Source organism: Cynoglossus semilaevis, chromosome 6 (assembly GCF_000523025.1).
Source record: "Cynoglossus semilaevis isolate Cse_v1.0 chromosome 6, Cse_v1.0, whole genome shotgun sequence".
Classification (NCBI taxonomy): domain Eukaryota; kingdom Metazoa; phylum Chordata; class Actinopteri; order Pleuronectiformes; family Cynoglossidae; genus Cynoglossus; species Cynoglossus semilaevis.
This window is the reverse complement of record NC_024312.1, coordinates 13,461,691-13,479,004: the sequence shown is the minus strand read 5'-3', so window position 1 is coordinate 13,479,004 and position 17,314 is coordinate 13,461,691. Positions and strand designations below refer to the sequence as shown.

At 39.6% G+C, this 17,314-nt stretch overlaps 1 protein-coding gene across 4 annotated transcripts in view; it reads left to right on the top strand.

Annotated features, from left to right (window-relative positions):
* Positions 1-17,314, top strand: part of scaper (S-phase cyclin A-associated protein in the ER) — a 53,258-nt gene that overhangs the window by 28,570 nt on the left and 7,374 nt on the right. For all 4 annotated transcript variants that reach the window (XM_017033220.2, XM_025056052.1, XM_017033222.2 and 1 more), the window contains 6 exons: positions 1,670-1,785; positions 8,764-8,887; positions 10,332-10,558; positions 12,767-12,922; positions 14,300-14,534; positions 15,709-15,858. In XM_017033220.2, coding sequence (XP_016888709.1) covers positions 1,670-1,785; positions 8,764-8,887; positions 10,332-10,558; positions 12,767-12,922; positions 14,300-14,534; positions 15,709-15,858 — 1,008 coding nt within the window. The remainder of the gene's footprint in view (positions 1-1,669; positions 1,786-8,763; positions 8,888-10,331; positions 10,559-12,766; positions 12,923-14,299; positions 14,535-15,708; positions 15,859-17,314) is intronic.

Below are 17,314 nucleotides of genomic sequence, written 5' to 3'. Positions count from 1 at the left end.
GAGGCCGTGCCTTGCAGTGCAACTCTTTTCTGGTGTTATGAGACAGCCAGGACTGGACACATCCCACTTACCAATTTTAATACCACTTGATAAGCAACTATGAAAGAGCTGCCTATTTTCATTTAGCCCACGAGCTTTTAGGTGGGTGTGATGATGGTAGAGCAGTAATGACGGGTTAAGCCCAGCTCACTGACTCAGACTCAATTGATCGGACATGGAAAATGTTACAGAAAGGAAGTCATAATGAGATCTTTTCACCAACGGTGCTTTTATTTGTCATTGTTCATTATGTTAAAAGTAAAGAGTGTTTCATGTTTCTTTTTCCAAACCTCAGGTGAAGGTAGAGAATGTCCTCTGTGTGTGTCCAACACTGGAATCGCAGAGCCGTTACCTTAGCAGCAGGCATAAATGACAGATAAAGAGCTTATCTGTAATTTGCAAAAGCGCTTCTCCCTCAATATGTTCAGGCATGTTGGCAACGTCCCATCACTAGAACAAAAGCGCTGTGAAGAGGTGGGATTCTCATGCTGTCACAGCAGTGCGAAGGCTGTAGCCTCTGTCGGTGGAGGAGTGACCGGGAGTGTAGTACGTCACTCCTGCACTCGTGTGAAGAAAACCGTCCGTCGGCAATAACACCTCCCCTCCGCCCCAGCTCCTTTCCTCCCTGTCAACCCAAGCACTTACATGCCCGACAGTCAGCGCTCACTCCTGGATTTATACTTGTTGATTTGTGAGACGCTGCATCCGACCCGCTGCCAATTACTCTTTCATCACAGGAGACTGGAACTAACTATTTGAATATACCTCATAGATCTGCATGGAAGAATACAGCATTTCATTTGTTTAAAGAGATGGCTTTGTTTTGTTTTGTTTTTGTCAAAATGACTGCCTAGTAGTTAATGAGTTTCTTTTTAAGATCTTAATTCTGTTATAAACATTATAAAGTCTGAACCTCATCTTTGATGGCAAATAATATAAATTAAAAAAGAGTTTTGAAAAACTTTATTTTCGGTTTTATGTTTCAGCACTGTTGACTTAAGTGCAGTGACCGTTCAGTTGGTTGTTAAATAAAAATTTTGGAATTTTCATGCCGCAACTGAAGACGGCTATTAGCCTTAAACTTTCGGATCTAATGGAACTAACAAGCTCCTCTGCAAGTATGTGAGCTTTAATAAAGGTAACGATTAAAGAAGGATCTTTGGACAGGATTACATGACTGACACAACAATCAAGCAGAAGTGCACACTTCCAAAATATGCCCCAAAAATCATATGTAATTTTTTAAAAATCTTTTCCAATGAGATTTCCTCTTCTTGTATGTGTGGTTTTGTATCCACGTTCTGTGTCCAGTCAAGTGACATTTTCTCGGTTTCACACACACTGTGGTCCCCTCTAAAGACCACCCTGGTGCTAAGTGGAGCCTGCAGAGCATTTGCCTTTCGCTGAAACTTGACTGTGCAGGGGGGTGGAGTCGGGTTGTGCACTTTTGAGATTAAACAGGAATACTTTAGGATCACTTTGTGTCAGGTTTCAACCCTTTGCCCCTCCATAGGAAAAGCAGCGTTTCTGTCCCTGGCGAGAGCCATGTAATCCCCTGTCCAGCCAGTGGCTTGTCCTCCTCTAACTGTAGTTCTAACTGTGTTTCTGTGCCCGTTTTTTTCTCTGACAGAACAATGCCGACCAAATTGCCTTCCGAGTGGGCGGCGGCCTCCTGGCTCTGGAACAAATTCTGAATGTCATCACCACTGCTTCCACACCCACTGCAGTTCCTCGTATTCCACTCAAGTGAGTATATGTCACTAAATCACATATCATGTTTGTTTGTAAATAAATCTAATTTCTGGCTTAAATCATTCATATGTTGATTCACGAGTTAAGACAAAAACGGATGACTTGCCACTTTGCCGTTGTCACACTATTTTATAAGAAAGAAAATGGTTTTCATAATAAAACATTTATTTAAAATTAATTGATTGTATTGTCAGCACTGTAAAAAGAAACGGTGATAGTTGTGCATTTTCTAATGTAACACAGCTTGACAGAAATGTTAGTCTTAATTTTAATTCATGTTAATGTCCTCATTTAAATAACACTTAACATAGTGTCATAATTACAGTATTTATGGTCGTAAATAATTTGCCTATCTCTGTAACAAAAAAATTAATGATTTTAGAGAAAAAATATTAATACTATTCCTTATCCTAAAAATATATAATTTTGAAGACTTTGTTTAGTTGTGTATAACATAGTTATTCAGATCACAAATATGAGATGGATGATTTAACGTTAAAGATTGAATGATATTTAATTTTGCAGTTGAAAAAAATACTGAAACAAAATTAAAAATCAAATATTGTCTTGTCTTAAAAATAAGTTTATTAAATTTTAAATTGCAAAAGTAAGGGACGACCTACGTGGACAACATTCACTGTTGTGTTGTTACATCAACTAAGTCACTGTTTATATTTTATTTCCTCCAAACAGAGACCCTAAAGATGAACTCTGTTTCCCTGTCTAGAAGTGAGGCTAGGTTTCATTGTCATAATCAATTTGTTCATTCTTTTTTCCTGAAAACACAAAAGCTCATGTGTCCCATTCATCATTCATAGTATAGTATAGCACTTTTGAGTTGTGGCTCTGAGGCTTGTGTGTTCTGACAATAGATAACCCTAAAGAGGCTGCCACACTCACTGTGGGACTGTGTAATGGACTTGAATGGCCTCTCTCCCCCATTCATTAGCATTTTCTGGTCTTTGGCTCTCCATCCGCTAATGGACAAATGCCTCTCGTATTTATAAGGCTTTTAAAGGACATCACATGTATATTGATTTTTTTTTTTTTGTACCTCCACCCCCCGTCATTGTTATCTAAGAGTTGTTGAACAGACTTTTGAGTCAGACGTTTTTTTCTTTCTTTCTTTCTTTTTTACATTGAAACGTTGTGTTTGATCTACTATTTGTTGTTGAGGGTATTTTTGTTGAGAGAGGACACATCCAGGCATGACGTGTTAGTTTAAGTTAAGAAAACCTCTGCTTTAAAGAGGTCTTCATGACATGTGGTGCTGATGGAGCAGGAGGTGAGGATTAGGCTCATGTGGTTTATGTTTTGTTGTTTTTTTATTCTTCTCACACCGGTCCAGTCCGACTCTGAATTCTCTTATAAAAATAAAAGAATGTTCATGAAGTTGCCTGTCTTTTCCTGGCAAAACATTTCATGGTTTAGCTAGGTTTTCCTACACAAGAGGTTTCTGAAGGTATTGACGCTAACACAACTTCATAGATACTGTGTAGTTTGTTTTTAAATCATTTTGCTGAACTGTCACTAACAAAAAAGATGACCCTAATGTGTGATATAAAAAAATAAAATACACATGGGTGGAGTGAGTGGGCAACAGACTGAGACCCGACTAAGTCGTGTTGTATGTATTTTTAAAAAAATTATGGGATGTAATTATAATAAATTAACATTTGGCTATATTTAAGTTAAAAAAGACAGTAGCCCTTAAGATTAATAATTGCAATAAAATAAAAGACTAGAAGTCCCGGTGATTAAGATGAGATAAATAATATCAATCGATATTTAAAAGTTTACCAGTAGAAAAATGAGGCTCAATTAAATGCTTGTTCATAGAACTGTTATTAGAAAGTCAAAGGGAATGTTTTTAACACAGTGAGTGTGTATTTTTTCATGGATTTTGAGTTTAAAACTTGATAGCAGTGATAAGTTCATACAAAGCTCATCAAGTTTTTTTTTTTTTTTTTTTCTTTTCCTTCAAAGTGTAATTCCCATGTTTAGTATAAACAACATGCACATTATCCTGTAGAAAAGCCCGTCTGGGCTCCAAACAATGTAAAATACAAGAGGTCAAACCTAAACCTTGTCCTGTAGCTCATGAGCTGGTGACGAAATGCAACACTAAGACGCAGCCCAGCTGTCTGCATATCACCATCCGTCATCTGGATGGCTGTGAGGCCTAATGGGCTGCTATACAGACGCTGGCTACATTATCTGTTTACAGTGATACTGCCGTATTGATTAACTCCTCCTACCAGATAAGTAGAGTGATTTACAAAAAAAGGCAGCTGCGGAGATGCTCCTGCCATATCTGTCCCCCGGGGAGGCTGATTCCATCTTGTTACCATTATATTAATGAGCTAATTCTTCTGCGGGGCTCCGTTAATGTCCCAGTATAACTCTGTGGTCACTGAAATGTCCACTCTACATCAAAGTTTATGCATTTACTGTCATTCATTTTAGCTGAGAGAGAGAGAGAGAGAGAGAGAGACGCTACATGAAAATTGATCATTTACACAAAGCTGTTTTTTTTTGGGTTTTTTTTTAAACCAAACTAACTTGCATTTCTATTACAGTTTTGAAACACACATAGAAGTGATGTTACTGGTAAAACATGAGCAGTTTAGTTGACTTTGTGATGATTCAGGTAGCAATGTTTTTAAAGGCCGAGAAAAGAAACTGCTGCTAAATGTGAACGGGCCTAGAGGTAGTGAAGCATTAGGATTTGTCACGCTAATTTGGTGGACTTCAGATTCTGTGCACTAGAATCTAGGAATTCTTCCCTGTAGTGAGAAGCAGAATTCAGTTTTTATAACATTTAAATTCTCTGCCTTTCAGAGAAAATACTTTTAAAATACTCGTACATGTCACAAAGATTAATTTTTTTTTTTTGGCATAAAAGTTTTCATGAAATTCAAATCCATTTAATTTTGTTCACACTCTGGGATGTCGGAGAAGCCAGCAGTAGCTGTGTGTTAACTTTGTGTAAACCCAATTTGTATTTCCACCTCTGTCTCACATGTCCTGATGTATCCTGTGAAATTGGATCTGTTACCTGTGGTCTTATTTCAGGATGTTTTCCACTATTTAAAGGTGTGTGTATGTGCGTGCATGAGTGCGCGCACTCACGCTCCTGTGCATGACGCCGTGTGTGACGGCTCCTCAGATTTCCGACCCTTCCTACCTGGCAAGAGTAGATGTCTTGGAAGCACTCGGGGTATCGTAAAGATCAACAGCAGAATCAAATTAAATGTCGTTTAGATGGCAGTGAATGAGGGGATTGTTTGGCAGCACAAGGAAACGGATTTGCTCCTCACCTTTTATTTTGGCTTAGGATTTTTTTTCCTCCCCTGGACACAAATTTAACCTGTTTAAGAGGCAGGGACTCAACCTGATCTGGACGTTGCTCCAGTCAGGCTTGACAGTGCACATAGGAAATGCACCGAGAGGGCGAGAAATGTGAAACTTAGGTTGAGGAGCACCGATTGCCAGAATGATACCGTAGAGTTGTGAAGAAGGAGCATAAAGAGCCTTGCACGTGTTTTTTTTTTTTTTATCTTGCTCTTGGCTAAGACAACAGAAATGGCTTTATGTCGTTGAACACAACAGTAGACAGGGATAAAACAGGGATTCCCAGAGTGAGCTGTGCATGCTACAGGGTGTGCACAAGACAGAGAAATTCATGGCGGTGTTTTTTTTAGTGGGATTTTTTCACACAATAAAGATGTGTAAATGGACATTTTATTTGTAAAATTTAAAATCAAAAGGTAGAGGTATAGAAAATGGTGTGCAACCAGAAAAGTTTGGGAACTGCTGGACTATAGTAATAGAAAAGACTAATCTCTGTCTCTCACCTACCTGTTGAGTTAACTGTTTGTTTATAGCATATCTTAAGTTCGATTTAGGGAGGAGGCTCCAAAACTTCAAATTGAGCATTTCTAGTGTTAACAAGTTTAAATGTTTAGCTGACAAACTTCTCGCAATGGCTCAACCTCTTAAAGTCCTGTAGGCCACCCAGGCAGAGACCCAGAGCCCTGCAGTGTAGGGAGCCAGGATCAGGTGTTGGTTCCATCCTTTTATCTTTTGTGCAATTTTTTTTTTTTTTGCCTTTGGTTCTGAATGGGTGTAAAATTGTGTTTTTTGTCTTTATCTGGTGATTGTTTTGTTTTTGTGTAGCTGTGCAGAATACAACTTCTTATGTTTCCTTTTTACTTTCCACCTCAGTTTGACATTTTGACAGGATCATTGCCCACCAGCTAAACATGTGACAATCGTTTATGCTTCAGCTTTCTCTGCATCAATGTTCTAAAAGTGACAGTACACGTGGTGGGCGGAGATTGATAGCAGCTGTGGTCACTTTTGTGGCTGGTTTTTGAAATACTATAAGAAGAACCATATTATGGCGTAGGTTAAGGAATGCTGCCTGTTGTGTTGGAGCTGGGCATGTCGGTCTGGGTTTGAAAGAAAAGAGGTGCAACTTGAGACCGACTGGCTTGGCACCTCCCTAAACCGTTCCACAAAATCTCTGACTGGAGCTGTCATTGAGGGGCATTGAGACAGAGAGATTCCCAGAGAGGACAGACTATCAGGTGTCATGCTCATCAAGCTCAATTGGGTGGGAGGAAACCAAAGACAGATCACTGTGATGGTTCATTGTACGGACTGGTGTAAAGGCATAACTCATGTCTTTTGCCGACTCTGCATTTGTTCAGAGTTGACCAAAGACAAGGCTGATTAACTGTGTTACAAAGCAATTGCACGCTCATTACATGAGTAGTTGACTCAGTTGAGTCCATTTTAGAAGCCTTGGGGTTAGAGCTGTCCTGTCAGGGGTAAAATTGTTTAATTTAAACACAAGTATTTTGGAAGTGTTGGGGGTGCAGAGGATTCATTGCTGTACGTTACACTTTTTTTTTTTAAATTCTACTCTAATACACAATCTATATATGTATAGAAATTCATTAATATATGCAACAAATACTAACAAGAAAGTGTTATTGGTGAGTGTCAAATGTCACCTTTCCTCATACTTTGAAAAACACTTTCTGTAATTTGGTTTTGGAAAATACTAATTACTGCAGTTTCACAAGTAGAATTTTTCCCTGACCCTGCAGCTAAAATCCACTTTAAGATGATGATGTTTGGTGATTGGGAAATTCAAATACACATTTGTGCTTCACCAATTTAAAACTCCCAATTTGATTTGTAGATGTCAGATTTTTTTTTAACATTCTCTTGATTGAGTCTTTTAACATAAAAAACCTCGACTCTTCTCATGGGCTTATGTCTGAATCAAAAACCTTTTCTTTCTTGTTTCTACTTTGGTATTTCAGTTCAAGTATTTTGCCATACTGAGGAATTATTTTCAGAAATTGTACCAAATGTCTGAAGCATCTACAAAATTTTAAAATTAAATCACCCAAAAATTAACGTTAACACAGGCTTTTAATGAGTATCCTTATTAATTACAGAATACATACACAACACACATTTGTTTTTGTGCCAGTATTGTTTTTTGTGTGCTGCTGTGATGAAGTACTTGTCCTGCTTTTAATAGGTTTTTCTCACAGTAAGAAAGTGTTTCTTTTCTTTTGAAAGTTTTTTTTTAAATCCACAGTTTACGGCTGGATGGCAAGATTCCAAAGACCGACACAGCCAGAATGCAGCTGTGACACTCTTGACTTCTTAATTAAGATTATATATCATTGTTTATATTTTTATAATCAAAGTAGAAGCAGTTTGAAACAACACATGTGACTTAAGTCCTGTTGTGAATGCCTCGTCCTCTGCAGGAATGTGCACAGCAGCCACTGCTCTTTGAATTTCATAAGCTGTGTGAAGCATATAATTATACAACAATGTTTGAGTAAAGGCGTTTGAGTTGTCAGTCAGTGTTTGTGTAGGGGCTTGGTCTATGTCTGCCGCACGGCTGCACATGAAGTATAGCCGAGTTATCTCGACTTTATATTGCACTAAAACAACACGGCTGGATGTTTTATACATATATATTACATTATACTATATTATACAGTTAACTATTGATATAACTGGTCAATAGCACTGTATTTGCTGATTTTATTTTTATCATTTATTTTTCCCACAGATGAAACAAAGTGCAACAGAGTCTGTGTATAACCCAGACTAAAAAAAGTTATTGACAGACTTGGGTCTCCCCCAGGCTAATCCATTTTCTTACTATGCCAGCATGGTTTTGACCGAAAACGCGGAGCAGATGTGAAGGTTTCGGTAGATATCAAAATGTTTACCAGTTGGAATAAACATGGTCTACTTTAGGCAGCCGGGAGACAGATCCTTCTCTTCCAGTGAGCAGATAGGACACGCCATCCCGCCAATGGATAAAATATACAGTTGTCAGAAAATATTAACTGATGAAACGAGGGTGAGAGGGAGTAGCCGTCAGAGCAGAGGGATTGGTCAGTTATCTGCAGCATTAATCTTCTCTGCGGCTTGTTTTGAGCAGACAGAATACAGAGGCTCACTGGCTGGCTGAGCGCTGCCTGCTGCCTCATGGCTATAAGAAGCTGCTGAGAAGAATAGTTTTTATCTATCCAGTGGAAACACTGCAGCATCTCAGCCAAGATTTTACTCGAATTGTGTTCAGCCTCCCCAAAGGTGGCTCTCAACAGAGTCTCCTCAAGTAACTGATACAAATGTTTTTATCAGGTAGCTGATACAAATGTTTTTTAATGCCCCCAAATTAGCTTCTTCACTCATACTGTCAGTGAGATCTGCCTCCAACATGTGAAGACAAACTACACCCTTAAGGAACCACAAATACAGAGGAGTGTGTTTGGTTTCCTGATGGCTGCTGATATTCTTGTCAGTGCCCAGGGCTGGACATTCACATTACTGGTTTCTCTAATAAATTGAGGTGAAGTAAAAACAGGCTTTGTGTAGCATTTAACTTGTTAATTTAAAAAATGGTGTGTTTGTCTGTCTTTCTGTCAGATCGCTGTGTGCTGCTGTAAACACCTACTACCTGGCATGTTCCTGCTGCCCCCTCAACTGTGCCTATGTGCTGCTTAGCAACAAGATAATGCTGCTCATTGACCTGCTGATGCATCAGCTTACAGTAAGTGTTTTGAAAATTTATATACACTTTACACTATATATATACCTATATATTTAGTAGTAAGTAGAAAATTGTAAAAATATTTTGCCTAATGATAAATTTCCAAACAATTTAATTTCAATTGGAATTGTGATTTGTTCCCCCAGCCCTACTTCAGCATTTTGAACTGAAGCTTATAAATAACATTTTTAACCACATCATTAATTTATCAATCTTTAATTTTAATTTTTTTTTTACATGCTTACATGTAGTACTTAGGTATATATTACTATGATCAAGTTACCCCTTTTGTTAGCTTTCTTTCCTCTTATAATTTTAATAAAAAAACAAAGCAGGACGGCCGAGTGGACAACAAACTCACTCGGCTGAGTCCATTACAGATGCGTCCTGACTGAGGGAATGTGAAAGCAGAGTCAGACGGGCTGCACTGTGGCGACATGTCAGCCCTTATCCTTCAGCACTCTCTCTGAGGACGATTGTAAACATCAGCCCACTCCAAACATCTAAAGGTGGCGGCTCACTGGGGCCGCCTAAATTCACAACACAGACGGGACAAGGCACAGGCGCAGGGCTGCGGTGCATACATAAACTCTACTGGGGCTTCCTTCTCTAGTACCGAGTTCCAGTCCAAAGCAGTCATATTTCCTTAGGGCGTGCGGGGAAAGGTTAGCCCGTATGTTTCAGTTTATATAAAACATATCCCTGCAGCTGCTCTGCTGACTGACATGTACAACAGCGCTGCAGGAGACAAACTTACTGTTGTCCATGTGTGCATTGCTGATTAAGGACTAGACTCAAAACAACCCTCTTTGATGAGTTGCATTTTTTTTCTTCCACTTTTTACTTACATATGCATGTCTATCTCCTGGTATGCATGTGCACAAAAATGAAGCCAAGCAGTGGGGGCTGTGCTGCCACATGATCGCGTCCACTTTTAATTAGATTTGTGGAGAATGTCGGTGGATTTACCTACGCTGTCAGCGTTCACCACAACCATTAGACCAAATGAGAAGTAGCCTAACCCTCACAGACGCAGCACTATATCTTTAACACAGACACGTGTTTCATGAAGTCAAGGAAGGGGACAAAAGTCATTTGTGTTTGGAAGTCATTTGCAACATTTTTTGGTAAAGAGATAATCCTCTCAGGATATAGGTTGTTGAGACAAAGTCTTTGGGTGATTTAAAATCTTGTACTAGAACCTCAGACTTAAGCTTTTAAATCAGGAATTCCCTTAATGTGGAAATTAGTGAACCTATAAAGGCTCATCATTAAATAACAAAGATAACCTCCGTGTTTATCTTCCCTTGTGTTTTGGTTGATTTGTATTTCTAGGTGTTTTGTTCACATCATTTTTTTGTTTTTTGTTTTTTTTTCAAAGAAGCAACTTATTTTTTGTCCTCTCCATTTAATAGAGTTATTTTTTTATTTTTTTATTTTGCAGCTCTACGTCCCAGATGAGGACAAACCCATCTTTGGACGCACATTAAACAAACAGGTATTTGAAGGTTTGACAACATGCCTGCTGCAAACCATCGCTACCATTCTGGAGTCGCTTTGGCTACATCTCTTAGAATTAGGACAAGAAGAAAACACACGGATTTCCTCCCTGGAAGACAAGGTCAAGCTTACCAATGAGTCCTTCAACAACCGCACACAAGACCTCATCAGGTATTTTCCTCCTCCTACTGCTGCTACTCTGTCATTGCTTCTGTCTACTGCTATGTGGGTCTTCTCATTTCCTGACCTTTTACCTTCTCCGGTCCATCCCTCCTCCACTCCTGTTCCTTGGGTTGAGAGTTTGTTCACCTCTGGTTTCCTCAACGCTGTCTCTCGTGTGAAGAATTGGCTGACAAAATGTCAGGTCTGTTGGACACGATCCAACTGGTGTCTGAGAATGAGAGGTGGAGAGTGCTAGAATGACGGTGTATCCTGGCATTCTTCCAGCTCCTGCTTTATCGGCACATTTAGTGCCACATTTCATGTAAAATCAGTTGTCGAGGGTGGTGTGAGAGCACGGTGGGGGCTGCAGAGAAGCATAAACAAAGAGCACTTCCAGAGCTTTGAAAGGTTCCCTTGAACCTGGCTTTTGAGTCGGCCATGTGGTGGAAGGATATAGGGGTCAGTGTGGTGTTTCAGTGATGTTGTTCTGTGAGGAAAGGCAGGCCTGTCCCGATGCAGCCCGTGGATGAGTGCAGTATTTTCTATACCATCCCTCCCACAGGCTGCAATTTATGGAGACCGAGCAGCTGCATAAGGCCAACGCTCTCATCCACTGAACCATTCGTAACCCAGCAGACAGAGGAGGACCTGAGAAAAATGGTATCGTCAGCTGAGTAATCCTCAATGAGAGCTCAAACTTTACCTCAGCTGCCTCACGTAATGTACATGCAGGAACAAAAGTGGAAAACATTTTTCAGTTTTTACAGCTCATACATCATACAGACAGAATTTCATCATGTTCTAATTGCTAGTTTCTAACCTTAGATTCCGGTGCTGACTGGTTTTAAGGAGGGCTGTTAACATGTATTAATCAAATTCACATTTATTTTTGATGATAATTAATCAAATTTAAAAAAATTATAGCTTAGGTAGAATGACACACTCTATATCCAATAATTTGACCAGCTAAACACCTAATATTGGTAATACTATCTTTAAGCCCAGCATGTGTTTGATCAGACTACAACTTCAGGTGAGACGTCTGGCTTGTGTCAGGTCAGAAAGTAAGTCTACAGTACGGCTGAAAAGCTAACTGACATAATTGTCAAATATAATATGAGGAACTGTCAATGGATTATATTGCCAAGGATGATGGTTTCCTCAAGGTTTGAAACCTGCAACTCCTCAACCGTAAAATAGAATTAAATAGATTTAATTAGAATATTAAATATAATATAAATATTTCTATATTTTGAATTAGTCAGAAATATTAACAGGTATGAAAACACATACATCTACCTGCCCGTATTTGTCTTTCTGTTCCAGCTTCATACAAAAAATCATATCTAGGAATGTTGATAGATCTTGTTTGTCCTTGGCATTAATCAGATTAAAATTGTTAATCGTATGACAGCCCTAGTTTTCAGACAACACTCACACGCTGATAATAACTGAAGTAAACTTTCGACCACCAACCTGGCCGTCAAATACCAGAGAGGCATTTAACAGAGCAGCCACTGTGAAGAAGGATCCTTTCAACCCACCTAAAGCTGTGGAAGAGGATCAAGTCAAAACAATGGCTCGGGGTTCAAGTGTCAGACGACCTGCAGCGGCAGTTGAAAATGGTTATAATCACCTGTTTTTGAGTGGAGGAGGATGACATGAGTGAGAACTCTGGAAAAAAATGTTAGAAGAAAGAGAGTCAGAACAGTGAAAAGATAAAGAACAGCAGCGTGGACCAAAAACTAGATTGACGGCTGCTGCGCTTCCTACGTTTTCTCATGCAGATGGTGTCTGAGCTGAAACAGACGCTGCAGGTAAAGACACTATAGCTGTGAGATGACGCATCAGGTCAGCAGACTGTCATGGGCCCAGAGCTGTGTTGGCACCAGGGCAAAAACAGCCCCACTAATGACATTATTAGCAGTGATTTGTGGCTGAATGAGTACAGAGGAACATGATCATGAGACCTGTCATTGGCAAAGACAAATTGGAGATATCACAGTAATAGCAGGGGTGGAGGGCTTAGGTGAGGTATCGGCTTTCGGCTGCAGTCCTGTCCTGACAATGTGTGCACAGTGAAGGCCTTTGTTAGGCTGGTGAGATGAGAATCTGCAGAGGACCTCATTCATGGTACATGTGTTTTAATCTTTTTAGAATAAAAAGTGCTTTTCACCTCCTAATGCTTTCCTATTGTATGCCTTTTTGTTTTTGCAGCTACATAGTAAACATCGGTCTGATCGACAAACTCTATGGATGCTTCCTGTCAATTCAGAGTCCTGTAGATGAGCATCCAAAGATATCTGCGTTTCTCCAGCATGCCTCAGCACTGCTGCACAACATATGCAAACTTTGTTTTACGTCAACTGGACGGTGAGGATTTCTCTTCTATTTTCTAATCTCAAACATATGGTGGATTTTTGGCATCTGCCTACAGAGTCATTGTAAGTTGTCTCAAACATCCATAAAACTGACTGACTCTGACGCAGACAAAGACAGCGGGCCCTCTACTATCAACCGGCAGGTCGTTTCCTCCAGCCGACTTGCTGGTTAAGCCGTCGTTACTGCACACAGAGATAGGCATCTACTTGACCTAGTGCTCTGTCACTCACTATAAACCCTAGCCTTCAGCATGAGGCGGGGGAAGCCCACCCATGTGTGCTTCAGTGACCTGGGCTAAGAGAGGTTCAGTTGTGCCGCTGACAGAGGCTAAGAACACAGACACGCAGAGAGACATCAGCACTGCACTTTAGTCATTTAAAAGGAAAATAAATGTTGACACCAGTAGCAGGCCATAGATGTACTTTTCAGATGATCATTGTACTGTGTATTGTACTGGAATAAGCTGTCCAAAACAAATCCCTGTTGTTTCTTTACTATGTTTTTTTTAATTGTCACTGTATATCTGTGAGAAAACACGGTGCAACGTGGCAGGTCACGTTAGTCAGACAGCGGTCAACAAGATCCTTCGTGCCAACGTTCTCTGTGTATCAAAGCCCTGTAAAATATTTTGGCCATGCCAGTTGCTCTGTCAGGGGATTATGAATGGCATTAGGAGGCTGTGTTCTTGCCTTGCAGCATATTTCACACAGAGGCTGTTGGTTAACATCAAGTATCGGCATGCACCGTAGCTTCTCTTCACAGGTCACACACCCTCCGTTCTGAAACATAGCCAGTGGTGGTGCAGCGGTATTAGCTGCTATGTATGTTTTTTCATGGCTGATATCATGACACGCTGTCTGATGATGAGAAACCCTATGGTAAATAACATAATTTAAAAAAAAAAAATCTAAAAATCTTAGAAAGTAAGGATGATAAGTATTTTATGGTTGGATTTCAGGTTTAGTCTGATATGACATTTTAGCTTTATCTTTGCTTTTTTTTTCAACATTATAAATGTGACATTTTTAATGTTAAAAGGTAGGTTAGGATTAATCAAAGATTTGTGAAAGTGTTGGAAATTGCAGAAAACTTACTTGAACATTATATTTTTGTTTCATTTGACAAATGGCTTAAAAGGTTGAGAAACACTGGAGTAGAGCATTTCCTGCTAAAGAAAAGGTTATCCTTCTGCTCATGTTCATACGTTCCTTTCATCCAACGTCAGCAGCCTCTGGATTTACTCACTAGACAGAAGTTTATCATCAGACGGCTGCTCAAAGTGTCTTTTTTTTGCATAATTGTTAATAAAATGTCCAGTCATTCTTGATGTATTTGCTGACCATTTATTTCTGTTCTCTTTCTCGCCAGTGCACCCAACATATTTGACAATAGACATCAGGATCCGACTGGAATGACAGCCTTGTTGCAGTCAACAGACCTGGTGGGAGTGGTGCACACACTCTATTGCATCCTGCTGCACAGCTTTTTGCCAGAGTCTGCTTCTCAAAGCCAGGAACCCTATGGCCCCGGGGTTGTCCAGGTGGCTCTGCAAGGCATCCGTTTCCTCAACAGTTTTGCCCTACTTGACCTATGTGCCTTCCAGGTATTCTTATATTTTCTTTAAAAATGTTGAATTTAAATTTTGGCAGAGTATTAAGAATAAATATGATATGTTTGTCTTTATGATTTCATATTTCTCCCGCGAGTTTAATCATAGGAAGAAACTGTAGAATTTGTGAAGCGACTTTTTTTCTACCTTCTGCCTTTAAACAGCTACAAATATTTAATCAATCCTCCCTGGGTATAATTAATCTGTATACATGATCAAATTGGTGCTGGCTCTTTTGTTAGAAGAGGAGTTATTCTCCTCAGGACAAACCTGACCTGTGGACATAAACACAAGCGCCCTCTGACCCCCAGGTCAGTCGTCAGGGTTTCATAGATCCTGGTGGGTCAGCCGTTAGGACGCAGTGAGGGTGATTAGCACTGTACGCTGGCCTGTACATCACCCACATGTGCTCAGTCGTCACACAGACCAAGGCAGGAGAACACACGTTAATTATTTTAACGTCTTGCGGTAATTACTTTGAAGCAGTTTCCTCTGGCTGACCCGCCACACTCGGGCAATTCAAAACAGCTGGATATGAAAGAGTTTCACTGCAGGAATTTTATGGACTTTTAAATAATCTTTCTTTTTGTAGCCCTGAGTTGTAATCACCTTGTGTTTCACATTACCTAATAGCACAGACCCACGTTCACTTTACAGATTGGATGGGCACAATTTGGAACATTTATTTATTTATTTGTTTTCTGCTCAGCAAGCCTCTTATAAGTAGTCTTAAAGGCGTTTGTATGGAGATTCTTAAAAATATGCAGCAAACGTTTGACCCCTAAAATTAGCAGTGTATTTTTCACTCATTTTATGTGAATTAATAAATGTATTATTAAGTGACATTTTTGCTTTATTACATTGAAACAACATGTTTCAGTATGTTTGGTGTGTGTTGTCACAATACACATAGTTCCTCAATCAAAGTTGCACCACTCACACACCAAATAGGACTCTGATGATCCTGTGGTGCTCTGTCTAACTGATGTGTTTAATAAATACTGTCTTCACCCAGAGCCCACTCGTCTCTGAGTGGAACTCGGTCGTTTTATGGTGGAACACTGCAGAAATTGCCTACACACATACAGATTTTAGTTTTTTACGAGGAAAACATACAATGGATGTTTCTCTGTGTTGAGCTCCTTGTCCTTCTTCTGTGATGTTCCAGTCTATTCTCGGAGCCGAAGGCCTGTCACTGGCTTTCCGACACATCGTCAGCTCTCTTCTGTGGTACTGCTCCCAGCACTCCGCTGAAGAGCTGCTGCATGAGGTCATCATCTGTGTTGGATACTTCACTGTCAACCATGCTGGCAACCAGGTAAAGCAGCATGAATTAAGACACATGATTAGCCTAGTTATGGTTCAGTTAAAAATGTCTCAACGATTTTACATTAGAACTTGTGTGCATTTAGTTAGTATCCTGTGCTACACCTGGAAAATTTCAAGGAGAAGGCAGTGTAAAACACTGAAGATATAAAGGTTTAAAATAACTGAAAACCTAAGATCTGAACCAAACAGTTGAGTAAGAGCAGAGGTTCTTGGAAGAACTGAAATACTATTGTTCCTTTACATTTAAATGTCAGGGTAGAAATTGTAGACATTTAAATGTCTACAATTTCTGTACAGTGATACATTCTGGGTCTTCAGGTTCTTTGTGTATAATTCCAATTCAACGGTTCTGCCTTTTAAACAGCTTTGTTTTTATTACAATTCGTTTTGATTCCTGAGGTCAAAATTCAAGGTCAATAGAATAGAATAAAAATTGAAAAACAGAATGTTTAATAAAGCCTTCCCCAAATTATGGTCTAATGTGGGGAATTTCCAGATAATATTTATGCTAAACATTTGAACAAATCTAGGTAGAACAAAACACTTATCATTTTTTGTTCCCTTTATAGAAATGTCCACATAGTTTCCAAGTTTAGCATTTGTCACAGATATTCTGGGCATAGTTAAATAATCTGTATTGAAAGCTTAGAGAAGAGATTGTTTTACTTTCTATTTCACCTGTTAATTACCATCAACAGCTCTGGTGTTATATATTGTTCTGTCAGTTGGTAAGTAGTACAAGCTACATTCACTGCTACCACTTCCTATTATGAAGAGGTGTCTGTTGGGTAATATACACTTACTTCTGTTATACTCATCTATTATTAACGGGATGCAGGTTTGTCATTGGAACAAAAAGCACCTGTTTAAAGATTGATGCTTTGACACCTTCCTCCTTTTGCGTCGTGTCGTCTTTTGTCCCACAGGGCGACCCATTGTTCCCTCCTCGTAAAGTAAGAGCTGCAGTCTGGCTGCAGTGTTTTTAAAGAACTACTCGGGGAGCTCAATTGAAGTTAGCAGGATGTGATGGAGCAGATCTGGCTGCTGTGTAATTGGCTGTCATGCATGGCCTGTCTACCGGGCCCCTGATTATCCGTGCTGCAGTTGGCTGGGCTTTGATTGTGTTAAACTTGACCCACACAGACAGCAGCTTGATTCTTAAAGCCTCTGATATTTCATTTAAACCCCAGAGTCACAGCAAACCTCTGTTTACAACCAATTTTCCAATTGGCCAGATTTTTTTTTTTTAGTTTGAAATAAAATCTCCTTTACTCCCATCCAATTTAATTATTAGGATGTACTGCATTAGCATTCTCGGTCACTGAAGCTTTGATTTGCATATTATATTGAATAATTAAATGAAGGCTGATGATTAAATTACATGGGTGACGGATGATTTGTCGTCGTACTCTTACAGCAGCAATAAAAGAGTGGGCGTGAGTCAC